This window comes from Lampetra planeri, chromosome 18 (genome assembly GCF_965212315.1).
Source record: "Lampetra planeri chromosome 18, kcLamPlan1.2.h2, whole genome shotgun sequence".
Taxonomy (NCBI): Eukaryota; Metazoa; Chordata; class Hyperoartia; order Petromyzontiformes; family Petromyzontidae; genus Lampetra; species Lampetra planeri.
In genome coordinates, this window is record NC_136124.1 from 3,588,413 (window position 1) to 3,609,750 (window position 21,338).

Sequence of the window (21,338 nt, forward strand, 5' to 3'; positions counted from 1 at the left end):
TGTTGTTGGAAACTGCTTGGCAGACCTAACACTTGCACGTTATTTATGTGCAGGACATAAGTCAAGTTTACCAGATCTTCCCGGACGAGGTTCTGGGTTCTGGGCAGTTTGGCATCGTTTACGGAGGTAAACTAGAAGTGCACTTTGTGTCTGTATATGCCTTGGAAAGAGTGTGCAATCACATGCCAATCAAACTGAGAATGTTTCATCTTCACAGCTGTAATAGACTGACTGCTGCTGCTACTACAGCCAAATACACACTCTGTTTTAAATTCCAGAGGCGATCCTTTCCTTTACCATTTCAAGTTTGCAACCTTTCCACCGACTCTATTATGGGATTACAAATCGGATCGGACGAAATCGAGTCATAATAATACATTAATTGCTGCGTTGGCAGTCGTGCACAAGCACAAACAACTCCACACCTTGAACGGAAAAAAATATTGTTAATAACAGTATGTGACGGGCAAACATTTTTGGGACAATTTACACAATAACAAACATTTATTCAGGTGTAATGGAGGGAGTGAGTGGGGAGAGGTCATGGCAGGGAAACGGAGAGAGAAGTGAGAGAGAGGGCAACACCGCTGCACAAACCAGGACCAAGAAACCGAGGCACAGCGCCAACAACAACGACAACAACGATGATGACAACGACGATGAGCCCCAGGGGGCAGCCTGGGCAGCACTGCAAGTCCTAGGAAATGCTCAGGGGAGCCGATTGCCAAGCGAGTTGCAGGGCCTACAAATGTGCAAAGAAAACCACGTTTTGGTGGTGGTGGTGGTTACCGAGCAGCCAAACCCCTGCAAAGGATGGCAGAGGAGATGCGTGAAGGCCCATGATGAGATCACTTGGGCAATTGTGACAAATTGTCACTGGCAGTTACACAAGCAGTGCATTTACGATGAGTAGCTGTGCTGTTTCAGAATATTTGATCTGTATTGAAGAGTTAGACATTCTGAATGACAACAGGAATTGGAATACTGTCGTGTGACATTTGCAAGTCTGTTTTCCTCTATGTATGTGAAAGGTGGAAAATCACAGGGACCCTACTTCGCAAACTAGAAGCAAGATACCATTGGAACCTCCTTTGCCAGTAGCAAAATATGATCATTGGTTTTTACCCTTTTATCTGGCAACAAAACTGACACCTTTTTTACAAGGAGTCATTTTTGCATTTACCACAATACCTGCAGTCGTAATGCAAACCAAAAACACAACTCTGATACACGTACACACCATACACGTACACACACACGTACACACACACGTACACACACACGTACACACACACGTACACACACACGTACACACACACGTACACACACACGTACACACACACATACACACACACATATACACACACACATATACACACACACATATACACACACACATATACACACACACACATACACACACATACGTACACGTGCAGTTTGAACAATTGGGTGCAACTGGGAGCATCTATTGCGACTGTTTTTGAGGAATATCATGGGCAAAGCAAAATGGAAGGAAGGCCTTGATTTCCAAAACCCTTTGAGAAAGGACATGGTAACTGAAGAGGGAGCTTAGACATGGCATAAAGTGTCAGCATCATGACTAGCAAATAAAAACACGGTTTATTGAAAAGTACATTTGATGGATAAATATGCGCCTGTCATGCCCACAACGTCAGGTAGTGGTAGTCCTCTACCTGTGATTGGTAGCAGCCATCGCAGTTGCCTACTAGGGGGAGCAGCAATGAGAATTTTCACGATTGTTGTTGTTGTTCTTGTCGTACGCAACACACCATAATCAATTAGCATCGTTGTTGAGAACAAAAGTAACAAAAAAAAATCAAGCAGGCAATATATCTCCTTCAACCGCGCGCAAGGCCCTTCCGGGAGTGAACACTCCCAGGTGTAATGGAAAATGATGCGGCAACTGATGAGCCGCACAAACCAAGACAGATGCTGATGCACAAATGGAACCTTAAAAACTCTCCAGTGTGCAACTGTGGTCATCCAGAACAGACCGTACAACGACATTTTACGACGCAATGCCCCGATCCACAAATACGAAGGAGACATCGCAGCGATACACTCCGCTACTCCTGATGCGGTTATCTGGCATGACCACCTGAATGTGAAATTGTAGCTGTTGCACTTAATCTACATCAACCATACGAAAGAAAGAAGATGCAGCAACTGTTTCCAGCGACCATTGCCAGCAACACTTGCCCTAAAATGTTTGCAAGCGCATCACGACATTTATCATTAAAACAATGTGCGTGTGAAATTTCGATTTAAAGCTTTCGTGACTGCAGTGATTTATCTTCTTGGTTCTTTCGGTAAAGCCACGTAGAAAGGAAATAATAAAATAAATAAAACATAATTATTATGTTTTTTATTATGTTTTATTTTTTAAATTTTATTATTTCCCTTCTACGTGACTTTACCAAAATAACCAAGAAAATGTGTGTGTGATTCATAATTACTCATGTATAGGTCAGATCAATGCCAATTTTAGCTATAACTCTCCCGCCACCTGACAAAGCTGATGAAATAAAGTTGTCACGTGGGCAAATGTGTAAATCGATTTGGTTGTTCAACCGAGTCGCGCTATTGGCCACCCCACCCCCTGTGTGCCGTGCTGGCCTGCGCAGGCGTTGTAACTTGCTGACCCGCCCGTACCGAACATCTGTGAAAAAGAGCTTCATAGCTCATCGGATTCCTCCAGCATAAATACAGATTCTGATACTCGCTCACACCACTTGGCCTCAAACGGCCTTTTGAAGGCCGTACGGGAGATGTTTGTCTTTTGGCGTTGCATTCAACATTCGCCGTCATCGAGCGCTCCTTGCTTGCGGCGGTGGCACTGCAGGAAAACACCGCAAGACGGGCAGCGACGTGGCCATCAAGGTGATCGACAAACTGCGCTTCCCAACCAAGCAGGAGAGTCAGCTGCGCAACGAGGTCGCCATCCTGCAGGTACCGGCCGGCATGCACGCCGGCGTGGGTTTGCTGCGAGCACAGACGACCACATCGCACCGACCGTTCGTGATGACCTGCGCAACGGATTGACGACGACAAGCTGTGCACATTCAAACTTAATTTGGAGCTTTCGTGACTGCAGGAATTATTCTTTGTTTCTTTCGGTAAAGTCACGTATAAAGATAAAATAATAAATTAAATTAAATACTAGCATACGACGTTTCGATTGTGTGCACATTCGTATACGCACACACGAGTGTCTACACCAGTCTCCGTCACGCGATCTGATGGACATGTGGTGTGTGCGGGTGCACTCCATTGGCAATCGTCACCATCTTCATTCGGCAGCTCATGTTGACGCTGATTGTTCTGACAACGAGGTTTGGACCCTGCAGCTTTGTGGTCAGCGATCCTTTGACCTGGAACTCACGATCCCACCCACTCACCTAGGGGTAGGAGGTAGTGTAAGGGGTCGTAATGGGGGTTGGGGTTGATAGAGGTCGTGGTTGGGGTAGTGATAGGGGTAGCGATGGGAGTTGAGGCAATGTTTGCTAGCCGAGTCCCCCTGCAGAAAGCAGCTGTACAGCTCGGGAAGTGAACTTCGAATTCTGATGCACGTGAACTTGGTTTTCCTTCATGTCTCCCTGTGTTGTTCGCGGTGTGGCCGAGGTTGTGGAGTGACTCATGCAGCCAGCTATAGTTGCAGGGTTTTGGTAGTACATGTTGTTTATGCCATTTATTGTGAAAATTCCGTCACAGTTCCTATGATCACTGTTTCATTGCTTTCATGGCTTTATTTTGGTGATTTCGAAAAGTATATTGGTTTAGCCATGTTTGTTTGTTGTAGCACAGAGTTAGACTGATGGCCTTAATCTAAGTTGTCTTGTGGTTGTTGTTGTTGTTGTTTGACTTGCATCCCACTGGGATTTTTGCACACAGCGTTGGTGTACGGTGTTTTTTCTGCAATATTTTGCTGTCTTTTCTTGGATTTTCTGTTTGCACTTAGTCACATATTCACTTTAAGATGTTTTTTGTTCGTGTTTTTGTTTTTTGTTTGTTGAGGTTGCACCCGATTCAAGAGCTGAATGGCTCACAGGGCTACACCAAATAAATGAACTTGAACTTGAGGTCTTGTGGCTGAGCGGTTGCGTCTATTCGTTACCCCGCTCCCTCTTCGCCCCCCCACCACAGAGCCTACACCACCCGGGCGTGGTGAACCTGCAGAGCATGTTCGAGACGCCCGAGCGCGTCTTCGTGGTCATGGAGAAGCTGCACGGCGACATGCTCGAGATGATCCTCTCGAGCGAGAAGGGTCGGCTCCCCGAGCGCAACACCAAGTTCCTCGTCACGCAGGTGAGTCGCTGCGGCTGTCGGCGCGTCCTGCCTTGCCAGCCGTTGGAGGGGTGGCACGCGGGTCGGTGTTCGTGTGTCTTCGAGCAGCGCAACGCCGCAGAGGAGTCTCCACCCACCACCCTGTCCGGCCGCCCTGGCTAATGCTGCATGGTGGGGTGGGGAGTATTATTTGTTTCTTTCGGTTAAGTCACATCTAAAGATAAAATAATAAATTAAATTAAATAATAGAATACGACGTTTCGATTGCAACACAAGCAATCATCATCACTTCTACGGGGAAGTTTTAAACGTATCTTCTTTTTTCTCTCTCTCTCTGACTACTTGCTCTCTCTGCCTGTGTCCTTTCTTTGGAATGTTCACACTTAAATTCTAACTTAGCAATCTTTGAAATACGTAATCAACCAGGCTATGCGTTAATTGTGTGTTGACCGACCCTCTGTGTTGTATTACATTACATTTCGATATTTTACTAGGTTATTTAATTTTAGTGTGTCCTTCTCCTGATTTTCAGGCTTGCTTGCCGTGTCATCGCACTTGCAGCACCACGTTTTGTTGTCCACTCATTGATATGCTAATTTTTTCTCTAACCCCCCTCCCTCTCTGCGTCCGCCCTCCTCTGTCTATGTAAGGCCACCCCACAGAGACGACCACCTCTCTCTGTTACCTGTGTTGCTCTCTCTATGTATCTTGGTGATATCTGTCTGCTAATATGTCTGTCTATAGTTTTCTGGTTAGATTTTATGTCGCTATTTCATTATACCTGATGATGATTGCTTGTGTTGCAATCGAAACGTCGTATTCTATTATTTAATTTAATTTATTATTTTATCTTTAGATGTGACTTAACCGAAAGAAACAAATAATAATTCCTGCAGTCACGAAAGTTCTAAAAATTAAGGGGTGGGGAGTGTTAACAGAACGTATGCGCCGTCCGATTTGCAGCGGAGGTTAAACAAACCGCCGCTGTGTTTTGAAAAAGAGTTAGTCGTCGTATGCCGGCGTTAGCTAATTGATAAATTGGAGAGCAACATCGATCCTTACCGACAGAGGAATGCCCACTTGCATGGTGGTGCTTCATCACCTTGTGCCACACAGGGACAGCTGTCATCAGGGGGCGGTCCCCTAGGCCAAAAACGAAACCTACAGCTGGACACTGGACTGATCCGAGATGAGATGCGATATGAGGTGCTTTGAGCTCCTGAGGAATTTTAGAAGCCCAATAAATGGAAATCCTTAATCATTGCGCACTCTTCAGAGCTTATCTAAACTCATGGCCCTTTCTCAGTCTGGTGCTGTGTGGGTGAAGGGGGATTTTGTAGAACCATACTTCACCACGGTGATCGGTGCAGGTTGGTGAAGTGCAGCAAGACACCCGGAAGGGGTTCAGATATCTACTCGTAGCTTGATGTTTGCCGTGGCCGGGAATCGAACGCAGGTCACTTTGGTCATAGCGCGGTGCGCTAACCACCGTGCCACCACTCACTTGTATAGAGCCGATACAAACGCTAATGTTCGTAAAAGCAGACGGCTAATTTGCCATCAAAACAGAGTTCACGCGATATTGTTTCCAACGGTTTAAACACCGAATCGAGGTCAACTTATCTCTGCTGTTTTCCCCATCTAACCGTTGCGCCCTTTTTTGTCCATTTCAGATTTTGGTGGCACTGCGGCATCTGCATTTCAAAAACATTGTGCACTGCGACCTGAAGCCAGAGAATGTGCTCTTGGCATCCGCAGATCCATTCCCACAAGTAAGCAGATGCCCCTGGCACTCACCACACGACTGCAGCCGTGCTCATGGACTGGCTGTAAGACCGCTCTAAATGTACATGTAATTCTAGATTTAAAGCTTTCGTGACTGCAAGGATTCATATTCTTAGGTTTTGTCGGTAAAGTCACGTAGGTAAAAAATTCAAATTAATTAAAGTAAAATAAAAATAAAATAAAATCACGATGTTTAGGAGGCAACACAAGCTTCCGTCTTCAGGTGGAACAGTCACAGCACGATAGCTGTATTTATTTTTATTTTACTTTTATTAATTTACATTTTTTACCTACGTGACTTTACCAAAAAAACCTAAGAATATGTAGATGTAATGTTACGCTTGTTTATCCAGGAAGGCCCTCGCTGAGTCCTCGGGACTCTTTTTCGGAAGGGTTTGGCCAAGTGTATCGCAGTAGGGAGGGCGATGTTGCAATGTGCGTGAGCCCAAGAGTCATTTTCAGGTCATGTTGCAGAATTGGGGTGTCGGGCCAATACCGGTTACGTCGTGTGAGCTTATAAGGTGAGGTCAGGGGTCGGCAACCAAAATAACACGAAGAGCCATTTTTTTCTAAATCGATAAAAAAAATAACTCGATTATTCAAGATCTGCAATGCAACGTGAATACAAGATGGCGGTCCTTAATAAACAACGTCAGGAAGCAGTCCTTAAAGAGCCACATGCGGCTTTGGAGCTCCTGAGCTACGGCAAGAAATCGGAGAGTCCAGAGGAAACCCGTGCAGAGCAGGGTGAGAACATACAAACTCCAAACAACAGAAAGGTTGCCCGAGTCGGAAATCGAAGCCAGGCCCTTCTTTGCTGCGAGGCAGAAGTGTGACCACTGCGTCACCCTGTCGCTCATATTTACCCGCAAACAGGATTGGGGTGTGGCACGATTTGCAATTGCAGAAGAGTTCACGAGAATGGGATCGAAGTCCCCTGAGTGTTTCAATGATCTGCATTTATAATTGCTCCATTTATTTTTAGATTGGCAACAATCTACTGACCACGGCTGGGATTCACTTGCAGCAAATTATAAACACATGCAGATTATGGATGTTCCCGATTTCAGAATTAAGCTGAGAAATCTGAAAATATTTCCGTGAAAGAATATCGGATTATCTGAAAAGACATTTTTTTTGGATTAAAAGAAGTAAATGAGATGTCGCAGGTTTTGTGGCCAAGTGCCTGTTTCGGTAACACTTAAAATGAAGATAACTTTTTCACACTCCCCGCCACAGTAATATTCGATATTTAACATTTTCTCGGCTTGAATATGGCCAAATTAATTGAAAAACCAGACTTGGCGCCACGGAGTAATATTTGTGCAGACATTATTAGTAATTGGATTGAGATCATGAACTCTCCACGAATGAAAACAAAAGCCGATTGTTATAATCACGAATTCAGGATGGCAGCAGCGGGGGGGGGGGGGGGCTCAGTTCTGAGCGCTGAGCGTGCAGGCCAGCCCAGGCCTAACCAGGCAGTCAGGCCAGGCAGGCCAGCTACTTCTCCAGATTACCTTTAAGCATACACCCCCTGAGTTCATGTCACATAATGAGCATCGCGATCAATATTGGTTTGAACAGGTCAATGCTGCAGATTTGTAAAGTGCGGGTATACAGCTACTCGGGGGGACGGTCTGACACAGTCGATGTTGAACAAACTCTAAACAAGTGCTAACCGGTAAAGAGCGTAACGATGCTGCCTTCTTTCCCCTACCGTGCATTCAGCGCTGGCTCTCGCGCCACTGTGTATTTGAGGGAAAGCCCCAGGAGAAATCGCCGCTGGCGTTAAGTATTGTGCTGATGGTTTTTGACTTGACGAAAATAATTCATAAGATGGGGGGTGGTAGAGCTTTCTTCAGCAAGAAGGACTTGCCCCCTACAACCGTGCCCCGGCCACCCGGCTTAACGGGGCTGCCACCGAGACACGGTTTGTCGTGCCTCACAACAAACAACAGCAACTTCCGCCATTCACCACTAAGTGGCGGTGACGTCACCACGCCGCTTGTGCCAGGCTATGAGGACTTTAAGGTCACGTGAAGTGTCGAATGCCCGCTGGCAGGAGGTCATGGGGTTGACTGACTGAGATGACTGGCAGATGTACCGGCTGTGCCCCCCCCCCCCCCCCTATTGTGCCAACTTGCTGTGTTTTAGCCGACCGGCGCTCCGCTCATTGTTGTGAGCGTCATGCCTCATGCACGTGTACCTCTGGTTACCCTCGAAGCAGCGGCTTTTGGCTAACCGTCTAACAAAGATGGTCATTGCATCGCACGCTTTCAGATACTCTTCTTAGGCCGTCTGAAACGCTTTTCCTTCCGATATTAGGAAGCCACTGGAACTGTGCACGTTGAAATCTCAATTGAAAACGAATTTCTTTAGAACTGCCTTTTGTGTTTAGTTTGTTGTCCTTCCCCCGCACCTACGATTAGCATGGTTGGCTGTGTAGGGCACGAAAGAAGTTCAACATTAAACAAAAAGAACAAGATAGACTGGTAAATCTCCCGATGATGCTGGTTGCAATTACCAGCGAAACGTCGTACTACTCAAATTGTAAATGTTGTGGATTTACTCTCCAACACACCGGTGGGCTGTAGTCACTAATTGTCACGTTTTGTTTACGTGACAAATCCCTTACTAATTGGCTGTCGGGTGGTGGAGGGTTACGACGCGTTTATACTTATGCCATTTAACCCCAAAAACCATTATTATTAATTATATTAGTCGCGAAAGCCTACATGTTCAACTGAATTATTTGAGGCTCAGTCGACCTAGGGGAGGCCCAGGACCAGTTCAGATGATCATCACTGGTATCGATCACAAGCAGAAATCGGACCTGGGTCGCCGGGCTCATCGCACAGCGCGCTAACCGCTACGACACAGCTCCTCATACGTACATACGCACACACAATTACGCACGCACACGTCCGTGTGCCGCAGGTGAAGCTGTGCGACTTCGGCTTTGCGCGCATCATCGGCGAGAAGTCGTTCCGCCGCTCCGTGGTGGGCACTCCGGCCTACCTGGCGCCCGAGGTGATCCGCAGCAAGCAGGGCTACAACCGCTCGCTCGACATGTGGTCGGTGGGCGTCATCGTCTACGTGAGCCTCAGCGGCACCTTCCCCTTCAACGAGGACGAGGACATCAACGAGCAGATCCAGAACGCCGCCTTCATGTACCCGCCCAACCCCTGGAAGGAGATCACGCAGGACGGTGGGTGCCGTCGGGGATCGCGCGGGCGACGGAGAACTCCGAGCGCCGGTTGAGTTGAGTTGGCGTGTGGCTCCTCTACGGTGGGGGGGCAACTGGACTTGGGCCATCCCATGTCACGGAGAGATCAGGCAACCCAGTGCCTCCACTTGCCGTGGTGTGGTGCCATCAGTAGGGAGCTCTTCCCCCCTGACACCAGTAACCAGTAAGCATGCAACGTTGGGTCAACGCGGTTGGAACCGTTTTCCCAACGTTGCCCCAACGTTGCCCCAACGTTGCCCCAACGTTGCCCCAACGTTGCCCCTAACGTTGCCCCGCTGTAACCTTCACTCCGATGCCTTGCTGCAGTGTACATGGCCCAGCCAGATCGGGCAGCGTTCGGGTGACGTTATAGCCATGACGATGTTGAGGGGGGCCATGAGAGATGGCAACAGCTTGGAGGAGGCCTTCATCCAGCAGTGGCTGATGATTATTTGAGTAATAATAAAATTAATCATACTTAATTTGATTCAATTCATTGTCATGATATGGATTCACTATTTGATTGCCTTATTTGTGTATCTTATTTGTCCCCACTGAACTGTCAAATTTCGGAAATATGTTTTTCTGTTTTATTTCTCACTTGTTATATCCTATTCTGTCTTACGTGCAGCCTCCCGTGCAAGTACTAACCAGGCTGGAACCAGCTTAGCTCCTGAGATTGGGCACATTCGGGGTGATTTAGTCCAAGTGCAAACTACACTTCGGGATTTGCAGTGTTGGGTAACACTTGCAGGTGGTTTAATTGGATGCATCGATTTGAATGTGATGGCATTGGCTGTGTTACAGCTCCGCATTAGTGTAGTGACACGCGCTTAAGTTGTCTTTGCATTGCCCCGTGTGTCTGATGCGTGCGTCTCCCCTCCAGCCATCGACCTCATCAACAACCTCCTCCAGGTGAAGATGAGGAAACGCTACAGTGTCGACAAGACACTCAGCCACCCCTGGCTGCAGGTGAGCAATGCTTTTGTTGATTTATTTACCTAAGCATGAACTTCAACAGATTCGTCAATAGCATGGCCCTAAAAATAAAACACATGGATAATAAGTGACGTTTCAGGCAATGGCCCTTCTTCATTGCTCAGTGGGCTTGGTCGTCTCAGACCGTCTCACTAATTCTGATCATCTTCTTGGTTCTTTCGGTAAAGTCACTTAGAAGGGAAATAATAAAATAATAAAAATAAAACATAATAAAATACAATTCTCACGACGTTTTTATTATGTTTATTTTTATTATTTTATTATGTCCCTTCTACGTGACTTTACCGAAAGAATCACGAAAGCTTTAAATCGAAATTTAATTCTGATCATTTTAAATGCCCAGACAATCATTACTCTCGGTAGCAGGGTGGAGTGGGAAAGTGCTGCCCCCTACTGTGTGTACCAGAGGTGACTTCAAGTGTATTCGGACGTCGCTCTGTAATCCCCTCTTCCGTGTTCTATCCCTGAACACATTGCCTGCACCACTCTACGAGAGATCCCAATGGACTCTCTGCCTCGTGACGAAACGCCGATAGCGCAACCGGCATTCTTTCGTGAGGCTGATGTTGACGCAGAGCAACAACTACAATTTCACACTCGGGTGGTCAAGCGAGACAGCGGTGTCAGCAGCAGAGGGGAGTAGTGTATCGCTGTGATGTCTCCTTCGTATTCGTGGTCGTTGTACGTTGCACGATCTGTTCTGGATGACCTTAATAAAACAGCACTCTCACGCGAGCGGTCCGTGCGAGGGCTTCCCGCGGCTGATCTGCATTGTGCGCGCGCACGCGAGCGAGCGATCAGGACTACCAGACGTGGCTGGACCTGCGAGAGCTCGAGGTGCGCCGCTCTGAGCGCTACGTGACGCACGAGAGCGACGACGCGCGCTGGGAGCGCCACGCGGCCGAGTGCGGCCTCGCCTACCCCACGCACCTGCGCCGCCGCGTCGACCTGGGCAGCGACGGCGAGCGGGGGGAGGAGGAGGATGAAGACGGCGGTGGCGGCGGCGGCGGCGCTAACGAGGGCCGACGAAGGGCTGACGAGCCGGCCGAGCTGAGCAGCATCCGTGAGCGGATCTCCGGCCTGTGAGCCTGCCGCGAAGGGATACGCGGTGTCCCCTCCGGCCTGCCCCGTCCCCCGTGGGGACCGTGGCGCTAGTTGGCGTGCGACGATCCGTCGATTTGTCAATTGGATTTTTTATATATATTTATAATCGTGGCCGTGTCGCCCCCAATGATCCGGGTCCCTCCGCTGGATCTCAATACAATCCTGAGTCGGTTTCAAGATCACACTGTCACCCCCCCCTTCTAGTTTCTCCGTGGACTCACTCCCTGCCTGGGCTCTCCTCTCCAATCTCACTGATCCCTTCCTCCAGACACCCGACCTCCTACCTCTGTCATCTCACTCTACTCTCGACCAAGCGCTCTCCACTTCAACAACCAAGGCTTCTTCTCGAAGACCCCAGTCAACTTCCACCGAGTTGTTAGGGCGCTTATTCTACCGAGATTTAACGCAATACAATTTGAAATTATTCCAAATTCGATAACATTTCAGCACGCTTCACAGAAACGGTGGGTATCTTTGTATCATTATGATTGAGGCAATCAGTGATGAGCAGAGATTTTTAAAATTAAAGTCTTGAGGCCTAGACTTGAATATGCCGCTGGTAGTCAACAGCACAATAACCGGGGGGGGGGGGGGGGGGGGAGGGAGTGTGTGCATATGGGAGCAGCAGAGGGGAATGAGCGACCGCTCCCGGAGCAAATGTTGATTTGGGGCTTTTGGTTGCTAAAATTGAGAGTGTACGCAGAAGACGCCAGTCAAAGGCAGTTGCATTAAAACGCTAGGGGCAGCAAGAAGATAGATTTGATTCTGGAATCGCAATCCTGAATTGCGAACATCAGAATATCTGGGTGGGGGGGGGGTGGGATTGTTAGACGCCCACTCAGCGAGAGTTGCGCATTTGCGTGATCCTTTTAAGCGGTTGCTGACTTGAGCATGGGGACCAAAGAAAATTGTTGCAACGTTACCACTATTGTGGAATCGTTTTTACTCAAAGGGAATAACAATATTAAGGGGCTTTGTCTTTTCACAAACAGACGCGTTTTCTGGCAGTTAGGAACCCGACTTTGGCCTGCCGATGATTTCCAAGGGCATGAAACTGCTCCGTGTGAGCTGTGTTCGCTCAGCTGATGACGAGAAACATGAACCTCGGCAGACTTCTTTGGTCTCGAGGTCGATTTTTACCTTTTAGAGAATAACTTTCCTCGTTTTTGTACCTGTACTTGTTTATCGAGAGCATAAACTAGGTGGAATAATGCGAACGATATTTTAAGCTGGCGTGTGTCAACGTTTTTCAGTATTAACGTAAATGATTTTGTGGATGTATGTAACGTGGGTGCTGCTCTGCATGCCGGGATTTCTTTGTCCACGTATACGTGCCAATGACGTAACTATCGCCAATGCAGCAGCACTCGCCCCATTTGCTCATGATTTGGCCGCTTAATGCACAGTTTCACTTATCGAATGAAGGCGGCAACGATTCAACTTCAGGATAGTGAATTGAGCGTTGTGTTATTATAGTTATTACCAATTCCGTTTAGTTGGCTGCCAAACGCAGGCGCACGTGTGCTGCCACGGCCGCTTACATGCAGCGGCTAATGGTGCACGTAATTTTTTGTTTAAGCGCACACTCTGTTAAGTTGGGTCTTCGCCAGGATAAGTTTAGCCTCGGGGGCAGAAGCTCCAGCCTCATGCAGACAGACCTTGCATTTAACCGTGCCCCCCCCCCCCGCCGAGCCGAAAAACTTTAAAAGGAATTTATCGAGGGTTTTTATTCTTGGTGGCAGGTCAAGGGGCGGGGGTTGTGAAGTCGAACGAAATTAGAAACAAATATCCCTGAGAGAGAGAATTAGAGTAGGTTGGGCCTGTTGAATTTTTTATTCGCTGCGAGGCAGAAACCGCACGCGCGCAAGGCGATCCGCAGTGCGGGGATGCGGGGGCCATCCAGCAGTAGCTAGAAACTGACTCGTTGGGGGGGGGAAGGGGGGGGGCGGTTTTGCTCGTGAAAATTTTGCAAGGGGGTGTGAAGACCCCGGCGGTGAGAGGCTTAATGTCCCGTCGGCTGGACGAGAGGTGGGGTGGTGCCCCTCTTGAGGGGACGTCCCTTCACGAACGCACGATCGCAGAGCCACGCTTAGACGTCCCATCGCGCCTCGTAGTGCACGCGCGCGCGCGTGTGCGCGTGTGTGTGCATTTGACTTCTTTCGCACCGTACGTAGCCAATCGTGATAATTCGAAGGTGTGGGGGGGGGGGGTGGAGGGAAGGGGCAACAAACTGAACACAAAAAGCAGTTCTGAAGAAATTCAAATTCGATTTCAAAGTGCATAGTTCCAGCGGCTTAAATGTATTTGCTGCAACCAAGTTACCCTGAGGAGTGTGCCCGATCTCATTGGGGTCTCGGAAGATGAACAGGTCTGAGCCTGATTAGCACATGGATGATGGGTGATCACTGGGGCTTGCCAGGTGTTGTAGGCATGGGGGCTGGGAGGTTATGGCCAAGAAGAGATGGCTGCGCCGAGTGTCCCACCGCCATCGTACGCGTTGTGTTTTCTCCCCCTATTCGTTTCCCGCGTGCAGCAGAGAGCGAGCGCTCGTTGATGGAGCTGTCCAAATAATCCCAGCGCGCAGGATCGTCCACAAAGCGAATGTTGAGACTCTCGCCGAGGCTTTGCGGTTATGATTCTAACCGCGCGACGTTTGTTTTCCTTGTTGGGGAAAAACAATGAGCATAATGGCCGATAATTTATTTGCAGAAACGTAAACATTTCGGGTGAATAATCACAACAATACGGGAATTTACGCGACCGTTGTAGAAATAGTTTACCCGTCGTGAACCTGCGAATCGCTGCCATCCTGCGTTCATCTTCTGTCGAATGCTTTTGGTAAGTTACAAACTCCTTCCCATCATTGTGTCACCCCACCACTCGAAGCAGCGGAAACCATAAGATTTATTGTACTTTTATTCATTCGTAAAGAGTTCTTCACACAAACTGGTCTCTTATCCGTATATATAGTGACGTGTAGACTCTACAAATGTTGGGGGGGGGGGGGATGATTTCAACAGTTTGTCCAATTGTGATGCACACACAACACACACATGCAGGGGAGTGTAAATACGTGCGTATGTGGCGTCTCTATGAAGTGCTCGCTTCAAGCAAAACTATTCTTAGCATTACGGTGTGACGTGGCGATGTACATACGATCGATCGTCGTGTTTATTTAACGAAGCTGAACTTCATGATTTTAGCGTTTTCGAATGCACGTGCTGGACAATAAAGACTTGCGTGTTGTTATTTGTCGCTTCGTACAGAACCCGGGGATGTTGACCATCGGCAAATCGAATCACAGTTTGAATTTGCATGTCTACCAATCTTCTGCAAGAGAGCCAGCAAGCTCTTATCTTGTAGATGGGGGTGCCCAAGCGATGTGTCCCTGGGGCTGTCCCTGCACAAACGTTTTAAAGCGTCATCAAACATGTAAAAAAAAGTCAATCCACATGCGGATTAAAGCTTTGTTGGTGAGAAAAAATATATACAAATTTTCAGTTACATTCGTGAGCACTGCCATAGCAGACCAGCAACGTTCCCAACAGTGGTGTATCATTTAACTACACAATCATTCTAACAGTGAGATCTGTTTCTGTTAAGGAGTGCATTGTGCTGTCGGGGCTGCCCGCGTTGATCGATGAGGCCACGATCGCCTCCATCATTGGCTTATATACACAATGTAACGGCGGTCTGGCGATAGCCTCCCCAAGTAATTTTAAATAATCTATTGGCCAAGACCAGATCTTAAAACTTGGTGTACCACTGTGGTTGATGGGCCACAAAGTGTCAAACACAACGTTAATGTTTCGATTTAAAGCTTTCGTGACTGCAGGGATTCATCTTCTTGGTTATTTCGGTAAAGTCACGTAGAATGGAAATAATAAAATTATAAAAAGAAAACATAAAATAATATAATAGAATTTTCTTATTTTTTTATTATGTTTTATTTTTATAATTTTATTATTTCCATTCTACGTGACTTTACCGAAAGAACCAAGAAGGCAACGTTAATGGTTATCAGTTTATTTATATCGCCAACAAGAGCGCAGTACTTGGTAAACCGCACTGCACTATGAACCCGGCGGACCTGAGTTCGATTGCCGAGCAGTACACCGAACACCATCAGTGGCTTGCGGTATTCATGCATCCAACTCAAACTCATCACCGTGGTGAAGTATGGTCAAACAACTTGCCTGGCCAAAACAAAAAGCCACGTGCAGGCCATCATCCAGGAGTGGATTGACAAAGGGCTGTAATTTATTAACAGTTTCATGTGATCACATTTGCAAAGGAGCAGGGTTGTCATATGTTTCCATTTTTTCGGGTCGTCTAAACTAAAATCTGTGTCACTGCAGTCCTTCATCACCCACCATCCTAGGTGATCCTAATGTTTGCTTCGTCGCATAAATAAATATTAAGCAAGTCCAGTCAAAAACTACTCTGATGTATAACTAGGTTAAGTGATTGATCCAATTATTCAGTGTATTGTTATTTTTAAACCCAGTTCTAACGCGTTTATTAACAGTGTTGTGTCAGAGCATGCTTTGTATTATTTTGGGTGATATGACCACCGCGGATTTTAAAAGCAACGTGGCATTGACGCTCCACCCGTACACAATCCCACGTCTTTTATGCTCGAGTATTTTGCTAATCTTTTGTTCGGTTGGATTATTTCGCGAGGGCTTAATATGTTTCCACAAACGCCAGCCTGCGTGGTCTCGTGCGGTCAGTGATTGGTGGTGTCCGTCTTCGTTTTGTACTTTGTATATGAAATGGAATGTGATCTAACTTATTTATGAAGTGGATTCGAGGTCAAGTTAATCGCGTGCCATGTTAACATTTGCACATGCCAGGCTTGTGTTCCCACGCTTCCCAATCTTGCCCTGTTGCAATTGAGAAGAAAGACATGAAGTCACACTACACGGGCCCGATGTTTGGTAAACACGTCGCGCGTGTTGGTGGAGAGCGCCGATTGGAATTGAGAGTGAACATCTTGCATTTGGTGTGTACATGTGTTGTCCCACGTGGCAGAGCGTGGCTTATTTCCCCATCGTGGTGTTTCTGGTGCCGGTGACTTTCCAGGCTGTAGAGAAGGAGGGTAACTAGCCAATATCATTTGGTAAACCAGTAATTTTGTTCAAGTCTGACTCTGACGATGAGCTTCAGGACGATACCCGTGCAGAGTTGTTTGCATCTTCATGAACAAATGCTGCGAGTGAAAATCCGTCTGAAAAGTCAACAGGACCGAGAGACTAAATTGTAAACGTTGTGCCTTTACTCTCCAACACACCCGTGTGCTGTTTTAGTAACGAATTGCCACGTTTTGTTTACGTGACAAACCTTACTAATTCGCTGTGTCGAGTGGTGGCGGGTTTAACGACACATTCATGCGATCTAACCCAAAAAAAACTCTCATGGAGACTCAATTGTACTTGATTTTTATGGAGACCTATAGAACTGGAGGTTATTTATTTAATTGTGAATCGCCGTGTCTGACAGTGGAAGCCACGCGTGCGCGCACACGCGATCGATACTTCAATATGAATCGGCGCTGTCGACGTCGCGCAGTCGATGTTTAGCAATCATCAGGCGCGTGCGGTGCGCGTAATGGCGTCATTTGCAATTGAACAGAGACATTTGTAAACGTGGGAAAGTGCCACCGTTGGGGAGATGGGGGGGGGGGTGCGAGGTTCTAGCTACTGGAGTTCTTGAAGGCCACGTTTTGGCAGCATTGCAGGATTTATATTGAGTGTTCAGCAACCCTTGGTATTCTTTAAGCAGTGTTGCATCGTAATTTAGCGTTCTTTCTGCAGAAGCCATGACTACGATGATGACGACGACGTATTTATTCCGATCCTGAATAACCTGCAACACATTCGGCGCACACGCACGTACCAGTGTTAGGATTATTTATTTTTTTAAACTGAATCGCCAAAACTGTGCAATGGCTTGCGCTTTCTACGCATTTATCACTGACCTATAGGGCCTCCTGTGAGTATTTGTGTTGGCGACCTATATACGCGTTGTGATCGGTCGCGCCTTTGTGCGTTTCATTTCCTTACGTCGGCGTCAGCCGCGCAGAACAAAGTGACCCGTTTGAAGGCGCAGCCCTGCAATTGCTCGTTCACAGGTGGACACTGCTGGCGCAAGAGCCTCCACGAGAGAGGTGGGGGGGGGGGAGACTCGAGACGTCCCTCCTGGAGTGAGGGTTGTGTGGCGGTATTTTAAACCGTCTCTTCTACCCCGGCCAGACGTATTGGAAGCGTTTGGCGGTCCCCACACTTTACCCCACCGCACGCGCTGTGTGGCTTTGCGTTCTTATTCCCCCGGCACCTCCGATATAGCACGGTTGACTGCGTACGGTGCGAAAGAAGTTCAACATGCACACATCCAACCATGCCGACTGACCACCTTGTGGTGTTTGTACCGACTGCTGACAAGGCCTAAAATGCACGCACATAGTTCACAAAGCAACTTGATGTTGTCAACTTAAGCGTAGCAGCACGAGTTGTGTCGGGCTTAACTCGCCGCCCATGCGACACGGCAATACATCGACTTGTTGTGTTCTTGCCGGATTCTCGTGTCGACGTGTTGGCCCCGTCCGCGGGCGGAAAGTCGACGCGTCTAAGTCGACACTGCGCCGAGTCGTTCCCTTTTCAATGTTCATGGTCGCAAATGAAATGTTTATTCAAAGTGGCTGGCGTTGTCCAAGCGACTTTCAGAAGCAGCGGTTTTTAAGAACTAATTTTGTTTGGTGCCATGGCTAACTAATGTCGTCAACCAAATGCCCTCCTCTTGATGTTGAAATAAAGTTGTTAAGCACTGCGCACGCCTGATTATTGGTAACCACGTGGCGTAGAAAGAACCAGTCCAAATGAAGATAAACCATGTGCTATGGGAGAAGGGTCATTGTCCAAGACGTCGCCTATTCATAGATTTTCCTTTCAAGGCAATGCGATTGACGGGACATGAGGCTCTTGTGTCGGTGTGGACGTGCGTGTGTGTGTCCCACGTGACGCAGGGAGTTGCCGAGTTAAAGTGTCGCTCCTCTGATCGTCTTGCTCAGCGCCACGTTGGAACGTGTGTGCCAATCATCAGGCACGTGCAGCGCGTAATCCACGCGGTGTACCCATTCGGTATTACTGCTGGGTATGACAGAGGGGGGTGGTGGGGATTTAAGAAACGTGCACATTGCTTCAAATGCCGCTCCAGGAGATTGAACCGGCGACCTCTGCATCGCACGCCCCGGTGTGTGAACCGCTCAAAAACCCACGACAAACATCCCTGCCCAGAGTGGTAATGGTCGCTTGACTTGCAATTGAACTGAAACCTGTGTTAGCAAAACATTGTCAAAACGAGAAAAGACCAGACCGTTGTATCGCCACGAGGGCTGGAGATTTGAGATGCCCGCGGCCTCGTCGCAAACCTGGCTGCCGCTGCTGCTGCTACTTCGTTCAAATTGGAACATCACACATTGCCCTGTACATGGGAGGCGATTGATCCATGCTTGTCGGTGTAACTTCTCGCGAATCGGATGACGGGAACTCGAGAGGAGAGACGCGAATGGAGCGAATTTGAACGTTGAGCAACGCGAGGAGAGAAGCGTACGCACAAGTGTTCTACCACCACCTCGACTGCCTGTAGAAGTTGTAGCAGTATGGTGGTTGCTTGAATGTCTGAACTTATTTTGTACCGTACGTAGCCAACCGTGCTAATCGGAGGTGGGTGGGGGACAACAATCCAAGCACAAAAAGCAGTTCTGAAGGAATGAGTTCTCCATCTAGATTTAAAAGTGCATATCTCCAGTGGCTTCCTCATGTCGGAAGGAAGAGCGTTTGAAAGCAGTGCCCGTCCTTGTTCGATGGCGAGCCAAAAGCCACGGCCGCTGCGAGAAAGACCTGAATTCGCGTGGTGATGTATGCTCCTTGACGAGATCAGCAAGGTATTGTGGTTCATTTGAGTAATGATTGAACACTCGATGAGAGGGCCCGATCTGATAAACGGACATGGCCTGGTAGGCCCCGAGTCCTCTACGGGGAAGGGAAAAAAACCGAGCAAGGCACGGGGAACACCTTCGCATGGCAAAGCTTGCGCGTCGCGATTAGTCGTCCGTAATATTTATGGAAGTCACGTCCCACGTCGCAGTCGCTCGCTCTGTGTGCCACGATGGATCGAGCCGGTGTCACGCGCCACGCACGTGGGTTGGGGGGGGGTCGTGCGACACGAGACGTCGGCTCGACGCATATGCTGTTGGTCTCCCCACTATCAGTCGTCTTCTTTAAAGGTGTGGTGGGGGGGGGGATGGTGTCTGTGTTGGTTCCCGGTAAACGTTCCTCCCGTTTGGCCAACGACGTTGGCAAGGGCCCAAAACATTCCACACGTTCACTGGGAATGCAGAGATCACGGGGAATCTGTGGCCAGTTGCGTACAACACTTAAAGTGAAAAACTCTCCCTTAATTGGAACCGATTTAAATATCAGCTCGGGGGGGACGGGGGACGATGTATTTTCCGCGAGGTGTTTTATGCAACTGATCAGCAGTGGCTTAGCGTGGTTAACGTGGGTCCTGACCGATCCCTGCACCCTCCCCCTCCATCCACCGCTCTCTTCTGTTCATAGCTTGGGGGGGGGGGGACTTCCACTCAGGGGCCCGGTGCAATTGCACCGCCTGCGCCACTCGACTGCCGATTCTCATCTCTCCCTCAACAGGAGTTGCTATTATTGTTGTAAGCCGCCAAGTCGCCGTGACTTTCGCCTGACGTGCGATGTCACGAAACGATTTGCCACGTTGGGGTGCCACGTGGCCCCCAGAGGGTGTTTTTTTTTAATATATTCTGGTCGAGTTAAGATGGCAGCAGCTCTCTTGCTTCGATAGCGGTCAAATCTCATGCGTTTAATTCCCAGCCAATTTGTCTTCGTATAATGGTATGAGTGAGGTGGGGAGGGTAATGTAAATCAAAACGAAATGTCGACGGGATATCAGTTGAGAGTGTATTTAGCGCTCCCGTGGAGATTGTTTTAGCGTGTGTGTGTTTTTTTTCTCCAAACTGAAGACAAACGATCGTGTTAGAAAAGTCCGTATGGATAGACGTCATATACTCCACTTGTAAAATGTATAACCACTGGCTCTGGATAATGGTCGCTTGCGTTTGTCACGTGTCGATTGTGGTGTTCATAGGATTCGCTCCTCCTAAGTGTGTCGGATGCATGTATAGTACGTATGTGTGTGATTTCTAACGTTACATTGGTTAATGATGGAAGAGTCGTGATATATATCGAACTCGTTTTGTTATCGTTTCGTGTCTCTCTGTTACATTTCTAATTTCTATATCGATAGGAGGTGCACGTTTTTTTGTTGTTTCTAATTTCTGAAATATCTCGTGAAATAATCGCGCCGTCGCTGTCCGGCCGCACACACAACGCCACGCGCGACCCGAACTGACTCAGCTGGTTGCAGGCAGCTCTCGCTTTGGTCGAGCTCATGAAACAATTGGTCCGGGCATCGTAGCAACGCGTTGCATCGAAGGTCGCATTCGCTGAACCCGCCCGCGAGAGAGCCTGTGTTAAACACAAGGGAATAAAACTATCGATTATCAACAATTGTAACACATGCAGCGTCATTGATTCGAATGTGTGCTCCTTACCACCACCATCAAAATCATCATCGTCAGCGAATACTTGCCTTGGTGTGTGTATGTTGAAATTCTTTCGCACCGTACGTAGCCAACCGTGCAAATCGGAGATGCGGGCGAAGGACAACAAGCTAAACACAAAAGTCGGTTCTAAAGAAATTAGTTTTCAGTCTAGTTGAAAACTGCTACTCGGAGGTGCGGCGTAATCGTTAGCACACTGGACATGCGATACGAGAGGTCGCGTGTTCGATCTCGAGGCGCGGCAGTTGAAAACAATGG

At 48.1% G+C, this 21,338-nt stretch overlaps 1 protein-coding gene across 3 annotated transcripts in view; it reads left to right on the forward strand.

The window, feature by feature from the left end:
• Positions 1-21,027, forward strand: part of LOC144723504 (serine/threonine-protein kinase D1-like) — a 157,792-nt gene extending 136,765 nt beyond the window's left edge. For all 3 annotated transcript variants that reach the window (XM_078602300.1, XM_078602301.1, XM_078602302.1), the window contains 7 exons: positions 54-126; positions 2,867-2,973; positions 4,168-4,329; positions 5,982-6,080; positions 9,034-9,304; positions 10,209-10,294; positions 11,123-21,027. In XM_078602300.1, the coding sequence (XP_078458426.1) occupies positions 54-126; positions 2,867-2,973; positions 4,168-4,329; positions 5,982-6,080; positions 9,034-9,304; positions 10,209-10,294; positions 11,123-11,407 (1,083 nt within the window). In that variant the 3' untranslated portion in view covers positions 11,408-21,027. The remainder of the gene's footprint in view (positions 1-53; positions 127-2,866; positions 2,974-4,167; positions 4,330-5,981; positions 6,081-9,033; positions 9,305-10,208; positions 10,295-11,122) is intronic.
• Positions 21,028-21,338: the final 311 nt, after the last annotated feature.